At 34.2% G+C, this 23,878-nt stretch overlaps 1 protein-coding gene across 12 annotated transcripts in view; it reads left to right on the top strand.

Annotated features, from left to right (window-relative positions):
- RALGAPA1 (Ral GTPase activating protein catalytic subunit alpha 1) overlaps positions 1-23,878 on the top strand; it is a 207,685-nt gene that overhangs the window by 73,659 nt on the left and 110,148 nt on the right. For 9 of the 12 annotated variants that reach the window (XR_008705596.1, XM_055556538.1, XM_055556547.1 and 6 more), the window contains 5 exons: positions 3,921-4,069; positions 7,102-7,231; positions 8,916-9,153; positions 10,360-10,521; positions 17,952-18,092. Coding sequence is in view for 11 of the 12 variants with exons in the window: in XM_055556538.1 (XP_055412513.1) it covers positions 3,921-4,069; positions 7,102-7,231; positions 8,916-9,153; positions 10,360-10,521; positions 17,952-18,092 (820 nt within the window). In the remaining variant the exon portion in view is untranslated. The remainder of the gene's footprint in view (positions 1-3,920; positions 4,070-7,101; positions 7,232-8,915; positions 9,154-10,359; positions 10,522-17,951; positions 18,093-23,878) is intronic. The other 3 variants (XM_055556543.1, XM_055556548.1, XM_055556546.1) reach the window with 1 other exon arrangement.

Below are 23,878 nucleotides of genomic sequence, written 5' to 3'. Positions count from 1 at the left end.
TAGTTTGTGTTTCCCTGTTTTAATTTACTTTTCCTTTATCACTACCGAGTATCTTTTCTTATGTATGGCCTATTAATGTTTTTCCATTATCCTTTTGGATTTTTTTTTTTGTTACTGATTTTTAGTTCATTGTATTTATTCATATTTTAAATCTTACTGTTCTTGTCAAGGCCACATGTGACTTCTTCATTGTTAAATCACATGGAGTTTTTCAGTACTAATTTTACCAGATTTGTCAGCATTTTACAGAGTAGATCATTCCTGTTAAAACCGTTCTTCAGATGGCCTTCAGATATCATACCCTCCTGTTTTTCTATTTTCTCCTAACTCACTGGCTACTTCTTAGGTTTTTGTTTTCTTTTTCTTTTCTTTTCTTTTCCTTTTTTTTTTTTTTTTTTTTTTTTTTTACTGATTTTTCAAAATATTTCTGAACTTTCATGTTGAAGTACCCAGGAACCAGTTCTTGGCTCTCTTTTCTATGTAAACTTACTGATGTCTTATTGATCTTACCCATTCTTAGGGCTCTAAGTGTCATCTATACACTGCAACTTATACTTTTTATTTCTAGTCTGAGACTTATTATCTGAACTCTTAAGAGTCTTGAACTCAAATATTCAGATGCCAAGTTGGCATCTTCACTTGACTATCTAATAGACATCTTAAATTTGATGTATCTAAAACTTGACTTATCTTGTTCAACAAACATGGTCTTCCTGCAGTTTTTCTCATTTCATTTGATGGCAGCTCTTGTTTTGCAGTTGCTCAGGCCATCTTATTTCCCATGTTTCTTTTATACCCTATGTCTAATTTGACAACAAATCCTGTCAACTTTCAGAATCTATTTAGAATCTGACTACTGTTCAGCACTACACTACTTCTTTTGTTCAAGCTTCAATAATCTTTCATCTGGAATATTGCAATAAATTTCTAATTACTATTCTTGCTTCTGGTCTTGCACCTGCCATTACCCTGGTATATTCTCAACCCGATAGCCAGAGGGATCCCATAAATCAGATCATGTCATTTTTCTGTTCCAAAGCCTCTGGTGACTTTTCATTATCAGAGTTTTCCCAGTGATCTGTCAAGCCTTTACATCATTGCTCCTCAAAGTATGTGGTCCACAGACTAGTGCCAGCCCACAGGTAGTTACAAAATTGAGAGTGAAAGTTTAGAAACTTAAGTCATTTAATATCCCTTGATTCTGATGAGAAGTTTGGGTTTGTATTTTGCATGTCTTTTTCTCATTTCCTTTATCCTATTCATTTTTTTAAATTGTATTTTACAATAGGATTGGTCTGCAAAAGACTCGGGGGAAAACCTGTACCTCACCACTGGCAGTATAAGAAACTCTACTTCATGTGCTCTGGCTTCTCAACGCACCTCCCACTGCTTTTCCCCTTCCTCACTTCACTCTATACTTGGTATTCCTCACATATGCTAGGCCGGCTCTCACCTCAGGTCATTTAAACTTGCTTTTCCTTTTCTTAGGAACATTTTTCTTCCAGGTTGTTACATAGTTGACCTTTGTCTTTTCTGTTTTAAGTCATCCTTATTTATATTCATTTTCTGCTCCCTGTCACTTCCTTTGCTTACTGGGTTCCACGGGACAATGAGATGATAGTGAGGAATCCTTGTCTTGTTCTTGACTTTTGGCACTACTTCCGTATATTCAGGTTCAGGCAGAACTTTTCAAGTTCAGTTGCTGTTAAAACATTTGCTGTAATTCCTGATAAATACTCTTTTTCAGATTTAAGAAATTTTACCTTTTTTCTTAGTGTGCTAAATTTTAAAAAAATGAATAAGTGCTAAGTGCTTTTCTTTATGCAGTGTGATGATTCTACCTTTTCACATTTTAATCTGTTCATCAGATCAGATCAGATCAGTCGCTCAGTCGTGTCCGACTTTTTGCGACCCCATGAATCGCAGCACGCCAGGCCTCCCTGTCCATCACCACCTCCCGAAGTTCACTCACACTCACATCCGTCGAGTCAGTGACACCATCCAGCCATCTCATCCTCTGTCGTCCCCTTCTCCTCTTGCCCCCAATCCCTCCCAGCATCAGAGTCTTTTACAATGAGTCAACTCTTTGCATGAGGTGGCCAAAGTACTGGAGTTTCAGCTTTAGCATCATTCCTTCCAAAGAAATCCCAGGGCTGATCTTCAGAATGGACTGGTTGGATCTCCTTGCAGTCCAAGGGATTCTCAAGAGTCTTCTCCAACACCACAGTTCAAAAGCATCAATTCTTCGGCGCTCAGCCTTCTTCACAGTCCAACTCTCACATCCATACATGACCACTGGAAAAACCATAGCCTTGGATGGACCTTTGTTGGCAAAGTAATGTCTCTGCTTTTGAATATGCTATCTAGGTTGGTCATAACTTTCCTTCCAAGGAGTAAGTGTCTTTTAATTTCATGGCTGTAATCACCATCTGCAGTGATTTTGGAGCCCCCAAAAATAAAGTCTGACACTGTTTCCACTGTTTCCCCATCTATTTCCCATGAAGTGACGGGAGCGGACGCCATGATCTTCGTTTTCTGAATGTTGAGCTTTAAGCCAACTTTTTATAGGGTACATTATATTATTAAATTTTGCTGATGTCAAGGCATTCTTACATTTCTGAGGTAAATATTACTTGGTCATAAAGTATTATATTTTGCTTGAGTTGAACTGTTATTTTTTTGAAGATTTTCGTCTATATGTTCTGAAGTACCTCTTACTTTTGTTATATAGTCCTTATCTAGTTTTGATAACTGGGTTATAGTTTTATAAAAATAAATTTGGTAGTGTGTTTTTTCTTTTTTTGTTTCTAAAACATTTTATGTACAATAGGGGTCATTTTTTGGGAAAATTGGACAAAATTCTGCCTGTAAAGCAGCGTAGGCCTGGTGTTTAGGGATGGGTCAGGGATACCTTGATTAGCAGTTCAATGTCTTTGTATTGAACCTCTTTTCTACTTTTTCTTGAGTCAGTTTTGGCAGTTTATGTTTTATCTACAAAATATCCATTTTATTAAATTTTCAGTTTTACTGGCATAAAGTTATTCACTAAACCATCATTTTAAAATTCTCCACTGGGTATGTAGGTACATCCTTATTTTATTTCTAATGTTATTTGTGCCTCTCTTTTGCAAGTCAGTGTTGGTAGACCTACAGAGTCAGCTCTTCACACAATTTTAAACTTAGCTTAAGTGTTCTTCACTCACATGATTTTACAACTATATTTTGTTACAGAGTTCATCCAGGGAATTTAAATCAGAATTGTGGGTATGGAAGATGTAAATGTTCTTGGTTCACAATAAATGTAATGTTCTATTCCTCCAAAGTGTTTTGAGAACCTTTGCACATACCTGTCACTAATATAACAACTTTGTCCTCTATAACAAAGTATAATTAATGATATTATAATAAATTTAATTAAAGATACATATTGATAGATCCTGATTAGTAGTACTGTAATATGCAGTCTGTTATTAACAAAACAGATATGCATACATAATCAATAAACATGAAAAAAGAAAATAGATGATTTTGAACACCTCATTCAGAAAGTTCACCTTGTTTGAGGTATCTATCATCTTGATTGAGGTATCTATCCTCTTTTATCCTAAACTGTTTTTATTTTTTATTCTTTCCATTTTATGACAGTAATAAGGTTATTTTGTTAAAGACTCACTTTTAAAAATTGCTGTTTTTCACTTGGTTTATTTTCTTTCAGTGCCTGCTAGTAATTGTATATTTGTCTAGATAAACATAAAAATAGATTGAATGAATTTTAATTTCCCATATCAAGCTGGTGGTAGAAGCAGGATTAGAATTAACCTATAGTCTAATGCTTTTAAGTTTGTTGTAGATCACCTAGCATCTTGGATTTTTTCCCTTTAAATTTTGTAACAAACAGCTTATGATTTCTTTTACCTTAGGTGTTTATTATAAACTCTTCAAACATATTTCTTCTTGAACCTGCAAATGAGATAAAAAGTCTTCTGGATGAGCACACAGATATGTGTAAACGAATTCTTAACATTTATCGGTTCATGGTTGTGCAAGTATCAATGGACAAAAAGACTTGGTAAAAAAATGCTTTTTTTTTTTTTTAAAGTGTATATGCACATAGTAAATTCTAGAGGAATAGTGTCTGAATAGGGCTGGTAACAATATTGTGCAGGCTTCCATTATTGAATGAATGAATGACTATAATATTTTAGGTAATAATCATGATGGCAACAATGTTCCCTTCACTTTATCTCAAACATCTTTGATCAAACTTTACAAGATCCCTTTGTTTATCTTTCTAAAGTGGGCATTGATGGCCTTCCCCAAGAATGAATACTGGCATGCATGTATGAATAAATGAATTTATGTATGTTTGAATGAATGATTAAATGTTTGACTGTATGACTGCTTCATTCCTGAACCTTATATTCAAGGCCTTGTACAGTCAGGCTCCTGACTACTTTTCTAGCCCTTTCTCAAGCCTAAATTCTGTCCTGCAGGATGCGATCCTACCTGCCAGCTTTATCAGATTTGCTCTCTCTTAAGCGGTCTGAACTTTTCTTTAGAGAATCTAATTCCTGTCATCTTTTCTTGTTGTTACCATAACTATCCTTAGATTCTACCTTCCTTTCCTCACATACTCTTCCTCTTTCAGTTCTCTTCCTTTCATTCTGTGTTTTTACCTCTGTCGTTTTGTGGTTTTGCAGTCACTAAATTGTGTCTGACTCTTTGCAAACCCCTGGATTGCAGCATGCCAGGCTTCCCTGTCCTTTACCATCTCCTGGAGTTAGCTCAAATTATGTCCGTTCAGTTGGTGATGGACATGTATACAAGAAATTTTTTAGGAACTAAGACAATTTTGACAAGATCTACAACAGAGATGAGGATGAGATGGTTAAAATAGCATCACCTGTGTTGTAGATCTTTTCAAAATTGTCTTAGTTCCTAAATTATTTGTATACATGTCTGTTTACCTCACTGAATTAATATGCTCTACAAGGTATATACTAGCTGTCTTGTTTTTATATTTCCTACATTTCTTAGCATAGTATCATATATTATGGATACTCTGTAAAAATTTAATTGAAATAAAAAAAGGACTTTTAGAGAGATGAGAAGAGCAGTTCTTCAGTTTTTGTAAAGATACTTGTTCATTGTAAAATTCAAACAAAGAAAAGTTTTAGAAAGAAAATTAAAGTTTCCCGGATGCTCATTCTCTATAGGTAATCATTGTTTGTCCTTTGGTGAACGTTTGGCTGACCAAACCACATAGAGTCACATAGTGTTATACCATATGTATGTACCAAACCTTAACTAACCACCTCTTGGTGGACATGTAGTTACTTATTTTGTTGTTGGAGGAGAGAAGGACAGTAAACATCCTTATTATGTATATAATTTTCCTCTTTTGACTCATTCTTTAAAAGTAGGAGTACTTAGTAAAGCAATATGCCTAGTTTGTTTTGTTACATATAGGAAAATAGTTTTATTTTAAAAAAAACTTTATTATCCATATTGATATAGTTAGAAGTAGTTACTGTTATTAACTTATTTGGAGCACTTTTCTGTGTCACATCTTTTTAATCTTTTTACATCTAATTTTTTCTTAATCCTTGTAGCACCCCCATAAGGTAGATAATTTTACATGGTGATTCTTAGGCACAAAGAAATTAAGTAATTTATCATTGTTCACACAGCTTTGTTTTGAACTGTGGTCCTTTTGACTTCAGAGCCCAAGTTATTGTCAGCCAATAACTTTTACTTTGAACCATTCTTTGTTAGTCCCTCCCCTTTTTTTCTTTTCACATGCTTTGAATCAGTGGTCTTGGCCAGGTTAAAGTGAGAGACTTCTGTGTGGAACACAATTTAAAAATTTTTGTAAGTTCTCTTGAAGTCATAGCATTGTGAAAGATTACTCACATATTTACATTGAATTTACAGGACTTTATAATTCATTATTGTATTATAAAGTGAAAAGTTAGATATATGAATGGATTGGAGTTTGACCACAAATCAGAAAGTTTTACTTGGAAAATCCATTATTTATTGAATGTGTAGTTGACTTTAAATGGCTTTTTGTTTCATATAGTGAAACTGGAAGCCTAAAGGTTACAAATACATTACCTCTGATATTTACTTTATGAGCTGAATACATATATTTGTTTAGTTAATAAGTTCAGACACTGTTCATTGAGTGATACTTTTATATTTAATTCTGCCCTCACTTCCCAGAAAACCATGATACCTACATCTGGGACCTCTTGCTACCTCTGGCACATTTCTCACATGGACTGTCCCACATATTGCTGTGCCTGGAATGGGCCTGCAGACAAGCCAAAGAAGAGGAAGCTGTGATAGAGACTTGGGCTATTAGTCTGTCTATATACCCGCCCAAATCCCCTTCTCAAACTTTTTTTTTGGCATGTGGTTGAGTCAGTTTTTGAGTTACCAGGTGCAAATAAGGTAGTTTTATGGTCTTAATATTAAGCATTAAGGAAAGAGAGGCTTGGTAAGGATAATATAATAGGATTGGGTGACTTGCAGTACACATCAAGGATAAAGAGTTGAAAGATAACCAAACTAGAAAGGACAGAAAGAAGCAATGGAGTAATAATCCTTGCTTTCTCATCAGGCTCATTGTGATCTTTTAGTCTTAAAGTATCATGCAGTTTTTGAAATTGAACCTGGTACAATTCTAGATATGAAGTTTCTCATGTTGTAAAGATGAATGAGGTAGACAGGCATCAAGGTAGAACTGTATTGTAAAGACAAATGAGTGTTCTTCAGACAGCTCCATAAGGTCACTGCTTGATTTGTGGGATGGGGGGATGGGAGCAGTCTCCATATTCTTGCCCCTAATTCATCAGCTTTTGTACAAATTTTTATTTAATGGAGAGGTATTATGGCTGAAAAATGGCTTGTGTAGATTTGTAAAATGAAAATTTATATTTTAATATATAAAGAATTCTGAAAATTTGAAAGATATTTGACATTTGAATTATTGAAAGATAATACCATTTTTATAGCAAATACTAATTTCAAAGTTATTTATTAACCAAAAGCAAATATATGCAAGAAGGAAACATTAATTAATTTTTTTACTTTAAGGGAACAGATGCTGCTTGTGTTGCTCAGAGTCACGGAATCTGTACTGAAGATGCCATCACAAGCTTTTCTGCAGTTCCAGGGGAAAAAAAACATGACTTTGGCAGGTCGACTTGCAGGACCACTTTTCCAGGCAATAAAAAATAAATAAATAAATAGATAGATAGGTGGATAGATACGTATTTTTTCTTAAGATTCATTGAGCCCTGAACTTGTTTCTTGGGGAAAAAAGCTTTAAATCAGAAATCATATTAAAGGAGCTTTTGTAGAGCCAAATGAAAGTTGTATATCTAGTAGTATGTTTGCCATACATACAAACTAACAGCCTAGCAGAATAGATGAAATACCAGTCAGGCCTATGAAAAAAGTGTTAAACTGATGACATTTACTTTATCTCTTGTGGGGTACACTTTCATATGATTGCAAAAAGATGCCAGAAGGCTTTGTGGTAATGATTTGATTGTTTGCGTTATGAGTTTCCAAGTCTCTGGCATTGTTAGAAAAACAAAACTTCTTTTAAATTGTTCTGTAGTTTAAAAAAAAGTAAATCAAGATTCTTTCCCACCACGGTATACTGTTAGACTTTATTCTCTTCACGTCTTCATTTGAAGTATCAGTAGTAGTTGATGATATAGGAATTACATCTTGTGTTTTCCAACCTAAGGATAGAGTACTGACTTTACATTTGTAATAGATTATTTGGAGAACAGCAAAATAATGTTTTTTTAAAGACAAGACATTAATAAACACATGGATAAGATGGCTTTTAATGTCAAGGATAAAAACTATCTCAGATCTAAGTCTTGGCCATTTAGTGTAGCTTTTCAATTTAATATTTTTTTCCCAGATGGTGCTAGTTTACCTAAAATTCTGTGCTGATAGTGAATAAGTCTTTCAAATCAGCTACATTTATTATTTAAATTCCTCTTGACCATTAGTCTTTTATTCCCTCCCCCCCCAATCATTAGAACTAACCCCATGGTGAGTGCTATTGGATGATACAATTTTAGCTTGCTATATGGAATAATATTTTTGTTCTCTGAATGGAATGGAAAGCACTAGTTATTACTGTTTTATGTCATAAACTCTGCTTATTTTTATCTTTATGTTTAATGTTAAACTTATGTAAAATTTGTTGAGTTATGCCTTTAAAACGCTTTGTGACTATTTCTTCAATAGGATTTTATCTTCAGTAGAATTCTATAAAGTCTCAAGGGTATAGTCTGATCAGTAATTTCTGCCCTTTTATAAATAAGTTTTTTATTCTGTGATTGAATTTGTACGGAACACCTTTAATTCCACTGGTGTCTTTAAAATCAAATTTAATTTTATTAAGTTTACATACAAATTTTCAGAAACATGTATCAATAAGTTAAATACATCTCTAGTAACTTTTTCTTTTAGAATATTCAAATTGTGTAGTTAGTGATTTCAATCTTTTTTTGAGAATGTTAGTAGTTAGTTCAGTAACTACTAATTACTCAGTTATTTCAACCTGTAATGATGTGGAGACTTGTCTCTTTTTGAACAACATGTACTTAACATTAATGTAATGTACCATGAAAGGTAGTTAAACTTTAGAGAGATTTCTTTTCCGTTTTGGTAACTTGTCCTAATGTTAGAATGTTGGAAATTGTCAGCTTTTGAAATTTGGAGTAGACGCTAATGAGTGCGTGTGTTACTTTTATAAGTATTATGTACCAAGAAAGGATATCATGGATATTATGTGATTTAAAGTTCTACTAGTTTGGGGATAATTTTTTAATAATTTATTTTGAACATATTTCATTATTATTTCTGATTATTTGTCTTTATAGACTCTTATAGTTGCCTGGATTAAAGCAAATCTAAATGTGTACATCTCTCGGGAACTTTGGGATGACTTACTCTCAGTATTGTCATCGTTGACCTATTGGGAAGAGTTAGCCACTGAATGGTCGCTGACTATGGAGACACTAACTAAAGTTTTAGCTAGAAATTTATATAGTTTGGATCTCAGTGATTTACCATTGGATAAGCTGAGTGAACAGAAACAAAAAAAGCACAAAGGGAAAGGTAAGAGTTGTTCACAGAGATGCTTCATATAAATTTGTTTAAATAATTTGCTCTGGGAGTATCAAGCCAGGGAGAGGAGTGAAGGTGAAAGTCATAATTTCTCTTAATTATTCCCTCCTTAATTTACTCTGAAGGTTAAAAATTTTCAACAGTGACGCATGTACTTACCTGGTAACTGTTCTTGAAGAACCTTAAATTCAATGGTTCTGTGCATATCTACTAAAGTTAAGTAGTTCAGAATCTTAAATATTTTATTTTTAACAATTAACCAAACTGAAAAATTATAAAACACTCTTCCTTTTTATCATATACATATTTTTTATTAAAACTTAGAAGGTGATTTCATGTTACTGTATTCGAAAAGAAGTACTTAAGAAATTCTTTTGAAAGCATTTCCTTAGTTTTAACTAAAAGCAAACATTCCCTGACTATGGATTATATTTCTATCTAATGTTAAAAAGCTGGAGAGGGACAGTAACATAGTGATTATATCAAAGAAACATGTCTTTATAATACTAGTAATAGTGCTTTATCACTAAAGTCATGTCTGACTCTTGTGACCCCATGGATGTAGCCTGCCAGGCTCCCCTGTCCGTAGGATTTTTTAGGCAAGAATAGTGGAGCGGGTTGCCGTTTCCTTTTCCAGGGGATCTTCCTCACCCAGGGATTGAACCTGGGTCTCCTGCATTGCAGACAGATTCCTTACCTACTCAGCCACCGGGGAAGACTTTTATAATACTGAGTTTGCTAGGATTTTTTGTTATTAATAATTAATTGCTATCTAGAGATTACACGAGTCACATTTCATACTTAACAGTCCAGAGTGGTAAGTATGTGACCAAACTACTTTTTCCTGGACTGTTTATTTCCCACATGGCTATTACTGGCAGGTAAAGATAGAGTAACTTCCTTCACAGGATGGATTTTGGTTAGTTCATTTTCTATCGTTTTTTGCTTGTCCAAATGTTTCACTTCTATATGAAATAAGTGGGTGGCAGAGGATTTATTATCACTTATTGTTGATGGTGCCTCAGTTTTGGAATGTGATTTTTACACAATAAATTTCAAAAAACCCTTTCAGTACACAAGCATGTTATCTAGTTACTTTATGAGTAAACCTAAGAATCTGAGGCAGAATGGCATACATAATTTGATGCAGTTATTGATGAGGTGACAGTGCACTGAGATTGAACATTGCATTTCTAGGAGTGGGACATGAATTTCAGAAAGTTTCAGTTGACAAGTCATTTTCTAGAGGATGGAGTCGCGATCAGCCTGGCCAAGCCCCAATGAGGCAGAGAAGTGCAACAACCACTGGTTCCCCAGGCACAGAAAAGGCAAGGAGTATAGTACGGCAAAAAACTGTTGGTATGTACTTTTTAAAATCATGAGAATTGTATGCAGTGATACGTTTATAGTTCTTAGTAACAACGTATGCAAACACACAGTTTTCATATCAGTTGTTTTTCTTTTGTTAAATGAAAACCTTCTATAGCAAAACTTATTTCAGGAATACTTGAAGTCTGATGACATAGTGTGTTATTCCTTTATGCTAGTAAGATGTATCTTACATTACTGTTTTAATGTAATTTATTTTACCATTGATGTCAATAATTTTAAATTGTTATTTTACAGAATTGAGAAGTAGAACTCTGATTCACTCTACAGAACTCATGCATTAACTGATGTAGTTTCTAATAAACATGAAAAAATAGGGTAGCTTATTTTCAGTGCTACAATTATATAATTGTATTGGCTTCACAGACTTCCAGTGAGGAATTTACGTTTTCTGCTTATAGACAGCTGAGGCCAAGGTAGAGTATATTGCTGGATTCCTTGCTGCCTTTAACAGGTAGGGAAGACCTTTCTAGTCTTGGAAATATCCACAGAGGGCAGTGACGGAAAGAATTTCTGGATGTGAGATCACTTGGCATCTGTGGACCTAGTTACTGTCTCGTTCCTTTCTTCTCAGATTTAAAACCTGGTCTTCATCATAGTAGAAAGAGTGCTGCAGTGAAAAGCAAGAGCACTTTGCCCTGATCTCTTTTCACTCTCATCACTAAATAGCTCGATAACCTTGAATAATTTACTGAACTTTCTAGACTTTATTTACTTCATCTGTGTAGTTGGAATGATGATATCTCACATGCCTGAAACAAAAATTGCTAGAAGTTACTTTAGGCTTTGCAGTCTGATTCTGTGAAAGTGGAGTTTTCTGTGGGAATGTACCTATATTTTATAGAGTTGATGAAAAACACTTATTTTAAATAAATTTAAAATTGTTGTAAGATATGTCTTCTATAAAAGGAGGTGTTCTAAAGTGTTAAGAATTAGAGTTCTAAAGGAAGAAACAAGTAAAAAGAAAAGAGGGAAATTAAAGGTTTTAAAAGAATTTAAAATGTTTAGTTTAAAATTGTTCAAAAGAATATTTTCACAGTTGTCTCCTGCCTGTAAAATAACCATAGAATTATATTGATTGTATGTCAAGCAAGAAGAATAAGAAATTATACAAGGAAAAAGGATACTGGATAAAAATGAATATAATACTTAGACATTTTGGTATAGAATTATATTTTGGAATTCTTATGGAACATGTTGATTACATCTGAAATGCCTTTCTTCATTTTATGTTAAGGTCACATGTATAGAAAATATATCTGTATTGGTTAAGAAGGAATTCTTCTAAGTTTAAAATTTTACTTTATTTTACTTAAAAATAGAATATTTTTTAAAGGTTATATATATTTTTCTAATTATAGAGGTAGTTTATGCTTAATGTGAAAGATAAAAGTTTAAGGAAGTGTAAAAACATCTTAGGTATCTAATGAGAAGAAATCATAGCTAACATCATGGCATATTTCTAATCTTTATAAAAGCATATAATGATTAAAATACTCATCTTAAGTGCATGCCTAACTAATATCTTTCTGATACCTCTGAAAAATCTTATCTGGCTTGTTCATTGGACTGACCAATCAAAAGTTTAATGCATAATAAATTTTGTTCAGAAAGGTGCCTACATAAAGTTAGAAAATACTAAAAGGGAAACACATTAGGATATTCTTTAGACATGTATTTTCTTAAATTTTTAATTTTTTATGTTTTTAGGGAATGTACATAGTTAAAAATTCAAACTGTGATAAAGCATATATGTATTCAAATAAGTCATTTCTGCATCACTACTCCTCACCCACCCAGGTCACCCCATTAGAGATAACTGCTATTACTAGTTTTTGAGGATTTTTCTAAAACTGTGCATATACTATAATGTATGCACGGCTTTTAGTCATTCAGATGAAAAATACTTCTACTCACAGTGGAAGCTTTGTTACAAGCACTGAGGATACATGTGAGAACAAACTTAATAAACTCCATTGAAGCTGACAATTCTTGTGTCAGGGGAGACCCATAATAAGCAGATAAACCAAACATCAGGCAGTATTATGTGCTATGAAGAAAAGTAAAATAGGGTAAGGGGCAAGAGTATAAGGATAGAGAAATGGGACTGTTAGATAGGGAGGTCAGTGAAGACCTGTCTAATCATGTAAGAACAGAGACCTGAATAAACTGAGAGGAAGCATCTAGGGAAAAGTGTTCCAGGCAGAAGGAAAAGAATAAAAGCCCTAGTCTAAGAGTGTGCTTTGTTACTTAAGGAAGAGTAAAGAGGCCAGACTGGTTCCAAATAGGAAAAGGAGTACGTCAAGGCTGTATATTGTCACCCTGCTTATTTAACTTATATGCAGAGTACATCATGAGAAACACTGGACTGGAAGAAACACAAGCTGGAATCAAGATTGCTGGGAGAAATATCAATAACCTCAGATATGCAGATGATACCACCCTAATGGCAGAAAGTGAAGAGGAACTAAAAAGCCTCTTGATGAAAGTGAAAGAGGAGAGTGAAAAAGTTGGCTTAAAGCTCAACATTCAGAAAACGAAGATCATGGCATCTGGTCCCATCACTTCATGGGAAGTAGGTGGGGAAACAGTGGAAACAGTGTCAGACTTTATTTTTTTGGGCTCCAAAATTACTGCAGATGGTGACTGCAGCCATGAAGTTAAAAGACGCTTACTCCTTGGAAGGAAAGTTATGACCAACCTAGATAGCATATTCAAAAGCAGAGACATTACTTTGCCAACAAAGGTCCATCTAGTCAAGGCTCTGGTTTTTCCTGTGGTCGTGTATGGATGTGAGAGTTGGACTGTGAAGAAGGCTGAGCACCGAAGAATTGATGCTTTTGAACTGTGGTGTTGGAGAAGACTCTTGAGAGTCCCTTGGACTGCAAGGAGATCCCACCAGTCCATTCTGAAGGAGATCAGCCCTGGGATTTCTTTGGAAGGAATGATGCTAAAGCTGAAACTCCAGTACTTTGGCCACCTCATGTGAAGAGTTGACTCGTTGGAAAAGACTCTGATGCTGGGAGGGATTGGGGGCAGGAGGAGAAGGGGACGACAGAGGATGAGATGGCTGGATGGCATCACTGACTCGATGGACGTGAGTCTGAGTGAACTGTGGGAGTTGGTGATGGACCGGGAGGCCTGGCGTGCTGCGATTCATGGGGTCACAAAGAGTCGGACACGACTGAGCGACTGAACTGACTGAACTTAAAGAGGCCAGAGTGAGTGAAGTGTAGAGTAAGAAAGACAAAAGTGAAAGGAGATGAAGTCAAGCTGTGATGCTATATCTTAATGATTATTGCATATCAGAAAATGTCGAACGCCTTGCATCAGATATATATTACATGACAGTACCATAATTTAACTTGTATCCTGAAGATGGGCTTTCAGTTTATTTCCAGTTTTGTGGTGTTAAAAATGACACAAAATATTGTTATGTATACTTCTGTAACTTGTGCTTGTATGTGGATATGTCTATAGGTTTAGTCTATAGTATTTGAAATTAAATTGCCCTAAAACAATGAAATACCACTACATGTCTATCAGAGTGGTTGAAATCCGGAACATTTATAACACCAAATGCTGACAAGGATGTGGAGCAACAGTAACTCTCATTGGTTGTGAGACTGCAAAATGGTACTGCCACTTTGGAAGATGGTTTCGTAGTTTAGAAAAGTAAACATATTCTTACTGTAGAATCAAACCGTCCTTGGCTTTTATCCAGGTAAGTTGGAAACATATGTCCACACAAACATTGGCATGCAAGTATCTGTAGCAGCTTTATTCATAAACTTGGAATTTATGCCAAAACTCAGAATCAACCAAGATATTCTTAAATAAGTAAATGATTTGACAAACTGTGGTACATCTATACAGTAGAAGATTATTCTTTGAAAAGGTACAGTGAGATATCACTACATGGAAAAAAAATATGCAAGAGTTCCAAATGCTATTGCTAAGTGAAAGAAACCAATCTGATAATGTTATATACATGGTGATTGCAACTATATGATATTCTGAAGAAGGGAAAACTGAAGAGGCAATAAAAAGATTGCTGATTGCCAAGGAGTGGAAAGCAGGGCAATGAGGAGGGAGAAATAAATGGAGCACAGAGGGTTTAAATAGAGCAGTGAAACTATCCTGTATGGTACTATAATTGTGTATACATGTTATACATTTGTTAGAAGCCTGTAGAATGTACAGCACAAAGAGTCATCCCTAATGTAAACTATAGACTTTTGTTAATAACACTATGTTTTGAAGCTTAGAAGCCAGGCAGTAACTTCTCTAGTTATGAAAGTCCTTGATGGCTTCTTCCGGTAGAAGCTGTTGTGTCCACATTGAAAAAATCTGTTGTATAATGTAGCTACCTTCGTTAATGATCTTAGTTAGATCTTCTGGATAGCTTACTGCAGCTTCTACTTCACCACTTGCTGCTGCTTGTGTACTTTTATGTTATGAAGCTGGCTTCTTTCCTTAAATCTCATGAATCAACTCTCCTAGCTTCAAACTTTTCTGCAGCTTCTTCAACTCTCTCAGCCTTCTTAGAATTGAAGCAAGTTAGGGCCTTACTCTGGATTAGGATTTCGCTTAAAGGAATGTTGTGGCTGGTTTGATATTTCCAAATAACTTTCTCCTTACCAGCAATTAGACTGTGTTGCTTTCTTATTTGTCTCTTCAGTCTTAATTTTCTCCAATAATTTTTCCTTCGCATTTACAATTTGACTGTTGGGAGCAAGCAGTCTAGCTCTTGGCCTATATTGACTGTTTACTTGTCTTCCTCACTAAACTTAATAATTTCTATTTATAGCATTTGATTTACAGTGAGAGATGTGTGACACTTCCTTTCACTTGAACACTTAAGATACCATTGTAGGGTAATTCATTGAAGTTGGGCCAGTTTCAGTGGCTTTACAGAGATTCTGTGATACAAGCTTTAAATTAGTAAATCCCCCAAAATCTCTGTAGCTAATTCATTGTTAGTTATTTTCTATAGTGTAGATTGCACAGCTGTGTGGCACTTAACAGATTTCCAGGTAAACATAAAGATAGTAACAGATGGAGGGTTGTCTTTTTGAAGAATTCATTCAGGATCATAGCACACAAACTTACATCATAGTGATTATGGGGAAAGTTCCAAGGGAAATGCCCAAGCTCTTGCTTCAAGTTGGTGGTAGAAAAGAAAGAATAGAAAGAATTGTTCTTTCCAAGGAATTACCTAACCCAAGGGTGAAAACATCAAGAAAGCTTGTAATTCATCTGTGGAATTGAGAATTTGATTCAATTTGGTTCTAAAAGAAATATCTCTCTTTCATCACATCTGATTATCACTGTAGATGGTATTTTACCTTTTGTGTTGATAAGCAGCACTTTAGGTTTTACCTTTGTGTTTATATCTTTGTTCCAACAAGTTTTAAGGAATGATTATCTTGAAGTCAACATAACTTTTATTTCAAATTGGATCATAAAATTGTTGACCACTTTCACAAGAGGGAGAGGAAGCCAGCAGAAAAACATGAGTAGGGTCAGACTCTGACATTTTGTATATGGTTTCCATTTTAAAATACGCTTAACCTTTAATATAATACATGGGAAGTCATACACTGAAGGCACGTTGTTGCCTTTTCTTAATATATTCCAACCTTCCACATTTTGCTACACATAAACTTATAAAAAAGCTACTCTTAAAGAATCTGTTATTTTGTTAGCATTAATAAATTTGGGGAATAGGGACTCTCAGATTATTCTTTTCCAGTGATAAACTCTATGACATGCATCTTATTTTCGGTTAGTAATTTTTTTGGTTTTCTCTTCTATATGTTCACAATTAAAACTTTAGTTTTTTTTTCAAATGATTTTGCTGTGCTATCCAAATATAGGTACTCAGTCAGTGAAGATTTATTGAGCTCATATGTGCCAGGCACCGGAGATATAAAGATAAGAAGATAACAGTTTTTGCCTTTGAAAAACTGGGAGGCATATAAAACGTACAGTCCACTAAAAATAGATCGTAAGCTTTGTAAAAAAGAGGAATTCTTGTTTGTTTTGGTAACTGCTGTATTGCTAGTAAATTAACTATGTGGGAAAGTCTTAAAGCTTCACAGATGAGATGACATTTTATATATGAAGGAGTGTCAAGAAGAAAAGAAGACCAAATATATTATGGACTCATAAAGCCATGTTGTGAAAGAGCATGGAATTTTCAAGAAATGGTATAAAATTCTGTGTGGCAGTAGCATGGAATAACAGTAGGAGAAGATGAAGTTTCAGTGGATATTGTGGTTGGATTGCAAAGGCCCTGATACACTTAAGGGATTGAGGCATTGGGGAACCAGCTGTTTCTAATAATCAGGAAAACCTAAGATTTTTTAAATGATGGTAACATTCAAATATATATGTATATATGCATTATGTCACCATTACACTAGTATTTATGCAATATTGTATCTTTTAAAATCTTTATACCTTCATTTATTCAAGAATCTCTTAAGTGTTAAAAAGTACTTGAGATATAAACTTGACTATTAATTTATTTCTAAGGGTGTCAAAGTTTGTCTTTAATTTTGCAAACTGGTTACTTTTAAGAAATTACCAAATACAACTAAATACAAATGAAAAAAAATTTTAATTTAATCTTTTAAGTTTTTATGTAATATAGTTAAGATTTGCATAAACACAAACTTATTTTTCTTAATAACTTGATTCTTCATGCTGATTCCAAATGCTATTTTCTATAAATATTTTTACTTAAAATTTTAAAATTTAGATACTGTTATCTTTAATATAAATAAGAGATACTGATGTAATTAAGCATTCTTCTTCTATCAGGAACAGATACTAACCATGAGATTCAGTCCTTTAGATTATGAATTACATATAATTCTCTAAAAAAGACCTGTGAGTAACTTTGAAACTTTATTAGGGAAAAGTATGAAAGTAGGAATTTGCTCTTGGAATTCAGCTTCATTAAGAAGAGTGCCTCAGAGTGGCTCAGAAAAATGCCCACATATGGTACCCAAAATCTCTTGAAACAGTTGATATGGGTTCTTTGCAGTGTTTCTGTTCAACGAACTTTTCAGTCTTTAGTTTTCAGAACATAGTGCTAATTAAAGTGTATGCTGTTTTTAATGCTATACCATTGTAATTGCTAATAATGAAAAACAAAAAAAATCATTTTCCTGCTTTACACCAAAAGACTTACATTTGAAATGTCATGTGTGTTCTCTGATTTCTTTTCTTACAGCTTGCCAGTATTTGCCGTGCTGAAATGTTTTAATTTAAGATTTCCTTCCTTTGTATCTTTTAGTTTTCTCTGTTGCTGCTTTTTCTATGACACAAGCCTTTCATTATAGTCACTCTTCTTTTTTCCTTCCCCACTTCTTTCTTTTCCTTTTTTAAAGCCATGAGAAGCCGATCCATTGGTGAATGTGCTCTGCCATCGGCCTATATACGCAGTGCTAAAAGTGCTCCTGTTCTGATCCATACTTCCAAACCCTTCTTGCCTGATATTGTTCTCACTCCCCTTTCTGATGAGCTTTCAGGTAGTGCCACCTCTGCTAATTTCTGCACCACCTTTTTCACTTTTTAATTCTTCTGCTTTCAAATTTTGCTTAATCAAATAAACTCTTCAAATTTCTTTGGGGGAGGTGTGGGAAATTGGGAAAGTGGTTGAGAAATCAACATTTTGAGTTATTTGAACTCTAATGCTATCCTTGCAGTTCATTCTGGAAGTGCTAAGTTTAGTGCTGTGCCAATGACCAATATTTGGGGCTGTAAATGGCCGGGGTTCTTTTTTTTTCTGTTCATGTCTGATTTTTTTTCTTCTCAGGTGGTCAGGTGAAGTAGTAATGTATATTTAGAATTTCATTTATAATGTCATCATTTGACTGAATATATGGTAAATATTAAATAGTGCGTTCTCCATCATCTGTAGTAATGAAATTTAAGCTAGGGGGAATCAAGTATATAATCAAAGTTGCTTTGGAATAAATCTTTGTATTAGATTATAATAGTGTATAGAAGTCTAATAACTAATTTTTAAACCAAATAACAAAACCATTCCGTGAAGCCCCAATTTCTAAGGAGCCTCAGAACCTTTCCTCAGAAAGTGATCGACTTTCCGCTTCTGCCTCAGGTCCTTTATCTGCAGTACTGGGATGATCTCCTCTTTAATAAGGCATAATTAACATAATAAAATGCATAGTTCCTAGGTTCATTTCAGTTAGATTTGAGAATTGTACACCCCTCATCATCTTTCACCCCAAACAAAATATAGAATATTTCCGTTACTCCCAAAATTCCCTAGTGACACTTTCAAGTCAGTCTCTCCCTCTGTCTCTCTCACACACACGCACACACACACTGTCATTTCTACCACCTTAGCTTAGTTTTTTCTTAAAAAAATTTTTTTTCTGTATGACTAGAATTATAGTGCCTTGTCTTTTAGACAGAAGCAAGTTTGTTTTTAATATACACTTGGTACTTGAGCAATGCAAGAGTGAAGGTTGCTGTCCTTCCATATTATCCAAAATCCATGTATATATAACTTTACAATGAGCCCTCCACTTCTGTGATTTCACATGGGCAGAATGATCAACCACACATAGTGTAGTGATGTAGTACAAATTTATTTGTAAAAACCCACAAATAAGTGGACCCACACAGCTTAAGGGCTTCCCTGGTGAAGAATCCACCTGCCAGTGCAGGAGAGGCAGGTTCAGTCTCTGGGTTGGGAAGATCCCCTGGAGAAGGAAATGGCAACCCACTCCAGTAATCTTGCCTGGGAAATCCCATGGACAGAGGAGCCTGACGGACTGTAGTCCATGGGGTTGCCAAAGAGTCGGATACAGCTCAGCACAGCTCAGAGCCCTGCTCAAGAGTCAGCTGTACTTATGCAAAATGTGCTGGCTTAAAGAAAGTTACTTGTGCATCTTGGGTGCTTTCCTATCATTTTCTTAGGAGTGTTTCCTTCATATTGTGACTTTTGGTGAGGTTACTGATTTTTATTTTTTAACAACCTATCTTTGTACCCTTTTAGTTCCTAATGAACTGTAGGCTTATGCGAGAGAAGGTGCATTTTTATTAATAATGTTATTTCAAGTTCATGAAGGTCCCTTCCACCATCCCTAATCCTGGTAAGATCAGAGATTTTTCTGAAACCAAAAGGAGGTACATAAGTGAAAGCTAAAAAGGCAAGTGAACTATGTTTTTCATAGTTTAATCTGTCCCCCTGATGTAAGCAGGCTTAGTTGAACTCATAATAAATATTTCCTGGGTGCATCATCTTAAGAACAAGAGTTGAGGTTTCTATAACTGCTTTACCAGTAAGACAATGAAACTATCCCATAGACAATCACTCTAGCTTTTGGTTAGAAGTATAATTTTCCAGAAAAATATTTACCTGATACTCTTGAATACTTACATGGCAAAAAGACACTCCTTTTAATTCTTTTATATTTGTTTAACATACTATGATTTCTAAGAATGAACTGTCAGTTTTCAGTGTACTGTATTGTTATCTAGCCCTTTTTTCTCCTCCAGTATTCTGGGTTAGATGACTGTTCAGTCTACATTGTTGTAAATGTGATTCTATATGGTATAACTTTATATAGATAGACTAAACTAATTGAGTCGCTGAATATCCTTGGAGAGTTTTTCTTAAGCTCCAGGAACTATTTCAACGGCATTGACACAGTCAGTGACATGAGTTCTTAACATTGAACTCATCTTATGTTGAACAAATGTTTCTTCCCAGACTTGTGTCTGTCTTTGGTTTTGATATAATATCCTGGGGGTTTCAGGAGATCTTACTTTATTTCTTAAAGCTCTGCAGGTAGTGCTGGTGTCTGGGCAGGCACATTTTCCCTGTCGTGTCTCCTATACCACCAGATTGTACTTTTACATATATGGTAGCCCAGTCTAACAGTCTTTATTTTCCTGAAAAAAGCAAGAGAAGTCAGAAATCTCAATAATTTTTCTTAAGTAAATTAGCTTTCACTGCCAAAAATAATACTTTCATGATAGAAGGCATGTAAAAGAACATAAGCATGGTAGGCAATTGACTTTTGCAACTGTTGTTGCTATTTTCTAATTAAGTACTGTCCCAGTCTGAAATTGTTTACAGGCCCACTTTATTCCCAGTTCTCAAAACTGCTAATTTGTTTGCCACATTTGATGCTGTTAAATTCTAGGCTGTCTAAACCATGTTACATAGACTGCTAAGGTTATTAGCAGTACTTCATTATTTGAATTGAGCACTGTAGAGCAAAATGTTTTTGATCTTTCAACTTTTACTTTCTGAGTATCAGGAGAAAGAAGATGGTATGTCTCATGCCCCATCTTGTTCCTAAGATCTGCCTAATCAGGAGAGTAATTTCCTATCTAATCAAACAAGTAGACCCTTCTTTGCACAAAGAAATTTATTCCTTCTCACCCATATGTGATAGTAATTTTCTATAATTTTTTGCACCTAGAACACCAGCAGATTCTAGTGTAATTCTAAATTACACTAGAATTTTTTTCACTGAAATAATTTGTGTTAATTCTTTTAAAAGTACATCTCAAGAAAAATTTGAAGCTAACTTAAACATGGTATTATTTAACATGTTTGTAAACAAATACTAAATCTGTATCATTTTCTTATAAAAAATGTATTGGTAATTTATCTATTTCCAGAATTTGAGTCAAGGAAACAATATTAAAAGGGTAAGAGTAGATGATAGTTTAGTATTTTAAATTTTAGTAGTCTAAAATTAATTATTTTGGCTTGGTTTATTGCTTTTCAGTCTTTTCATATGATTTTAATGATGTGGATACTGCTTTGAATTACCTACAAAGTGAATATCTAGTCTTAAAAAGATGTAGAGTTTTTGCTAGCCTCTACTAATAATAATTCTTAACTTACCTTGAAGGTACATTTTCATTATAGCCCAAATAGGCAAAAAAAAAAAGAATTTTTTTTTAATTACATAAGGGAACATTGTCTTTTCCTTCAGTAATTCAAATAAAAAACCAAAACCTTGAGCCTCTAAATAACATCAGTTTCTACATATATTAATATAAATGATTTTATGAATTCAAGAGCTATAAAAATATTGCCACTCATAGCTACTGTTTGTGATTAACTGGGAATAGAATTTAGCTTTGGTAAAAGGGATTTGGGTACTTTTTTCTGTACCTCATTTTAGAGATTATTAAAATTTTCCAATAGTATCTTAGTATTATAAATTAAGTTAGCAGCTTCTAGTTTTTTAATATTGGAGAAGGCAATGGCACCCCACTCCAGTACTCTTGCCTGGAAAATCCCATGGATGGAGGAGACTGATGGGTTACAGTCCATGGGGTCACTAAGAGTCAGACACGACTGAGCGACTTCACTTTCACTTTTCACTTTCATGTATTGGAGAAGGAAATGGCAACCCACTCCAGTGTTCTTGCCTGGAGAATCCCAGGGACAGGGTAGCCTGATGGGCTGCTGTCTATGGGGTCGCATAGAGTCGGACACGACTGAAGCGACTGCAGCAGCAGCAGTTTTTAATATAAAAAATATGCTTCCCTTCTACCAGTTTTATTGAGCCCCTACTATGTGACAAGAGCTATTTCAGACAATGGGGATATGGTCATGTTAATATAAAAAGAAAATCCTGAAAAATGGTAAATTTCAGTGAAAATAGTTTTTTGTTTTTTTTACATGTTACAAGCTAATATTACACTTTCATCTACAGCTTATCTTTTCAAAATATCAAAGAAAACTTTTTTGAAACACAACATTCAGAAAAAACTATGTTTTAATCCATAGATGATTTCCAACACTTTAATGGTAAAACATCATTAAGCAAATCCAGAGATGAAACTTGACATTTCAAATACTTTTTAGGCTCTATAAGGAAGCATTTTCTCAAATGTTCACTTATTTTTTTAAGTTTATTAATAAACTTTTTTCTTGTTTTGTTCGGTCATTGGTTAGTTAGTCTTTAGATTGAACTAGTTTAATTAGACACTTGTTCAAGTAAAATGTAAGCAGCGTAATTAAGTAGTTTTAAAGGCCATGTCTGTTTTAACCTGTTAGTACCATTATTTTCAGCAATCCAATACAAAGTTTATCCGTTGTGTTTTTCTGTATAATTTACTAATACTTGTAGTTGACCTAAGTTTTGATTCCTAAGATTCTTAGCTTTATGGAAATAAATGATTTATAATGTATTAATAGTAATTTTTAATTATTTCATGAATACATAATATATGTATTCAGGAGATAAGAACCTGAACTAATTTTTGCCTTCCTTCAAATCCCAGCTCTCCACCTTCTAGCTGTGTATCCTCAGGCAAGTCTTACAGTTTCTTCATGTGTAAAATGGGGATAATACACCTAATTCATGAGGCTATTGTGAGGATTAAATGAGTTAATATACGTAAGATACTTAGAACAGTGCATGTAGGAAGGACTATACAGTCGGTCCTTCATATCCAAGGTTGGTTGAGTACAAGTAAACCTGTTGGTTTGGATAGCCAACTGTATTTATTGTACTTGTCCATTTTATATAAGAAACTTGAGTGTCTGTGGATTTTAGTTTCCACAGGGGCTTCTGGACACCAGTCCCCAACGAATACAGGACAGCTGTGTATGATTGAGCTGTCATTTAGACATTATCTTCAATAAGGTTCAGGTTTATTTCTTTAAACTTTAAACCTTGTTAGAGTCAGTTTTGCTTAATTTCAAGTGCTGATTTTGATTTCCTCTCGGCAGTTACTTTCTTCTTTGATTTTATGCGATTAGCATTAATGTTATATGCCCGGGTAAGAACTGTATTTTAAAACTTAAAACTTTCAGAAAGCTTTTTTGTTGAAACTTAGATTTACTAACCGTACATTATTGTTACAAAAATATTTTCATTTTCTTCAAAGCCCTTGCCCTCTTAGACTTGAACGTTTTTTAGATATTCATATGTACTAACAAAAGTTTAGGGGAAAAACAAGCTGAAATAATGGCTAAATTTCCTAACATGCAACATGAAGACTGGATTTGGGAGGAAATGCCTAAAAACAGAACTTCACAGTAATCTTTATTGGTTTCTTTAGAATGGAAAAAGTATGAGATTATCAATAAAGGAAACTAAACATTAATACTAATATTCAGCTTTTTTCCTGAAGTTCATATATTTTCTAGTCTCATAGCATTAGATTTTAATAAAGGTTTTAATATCTTGATTTTAAATTTGCAGCTAAAAAAATAATTACTATAAAATTCTTAATTTTTATAGAAAAGTTATGTAATCTGTATTCTTTGTTGAGCCCTTTTAGAATATTTTGTGGGAAGAAACTGGAGTGC

The sequence above is a fragment of the Bubalus kerabau genome, chromosome 19, assembly GCF_029407905.1.
Source record: "Bubalus kerabau isolate K-KA32 ecotype Philippines breed swamp buffalo chromosome 19, PCC_UOA_SB_1v2, whole genome shotgun sequence".
Classification (NCBI taxonomy): Eukaryota; Metazoa; Chordata; class Mammalia; order Artiodactyla; family Bovidae; genus Bubalus; species Bubalus kerabau.
The sequence above is the reverse complement of the archived record's forward strand: the minus strand, read 5'-3'. Positions and strand labels throughout refer to the sequence as shown.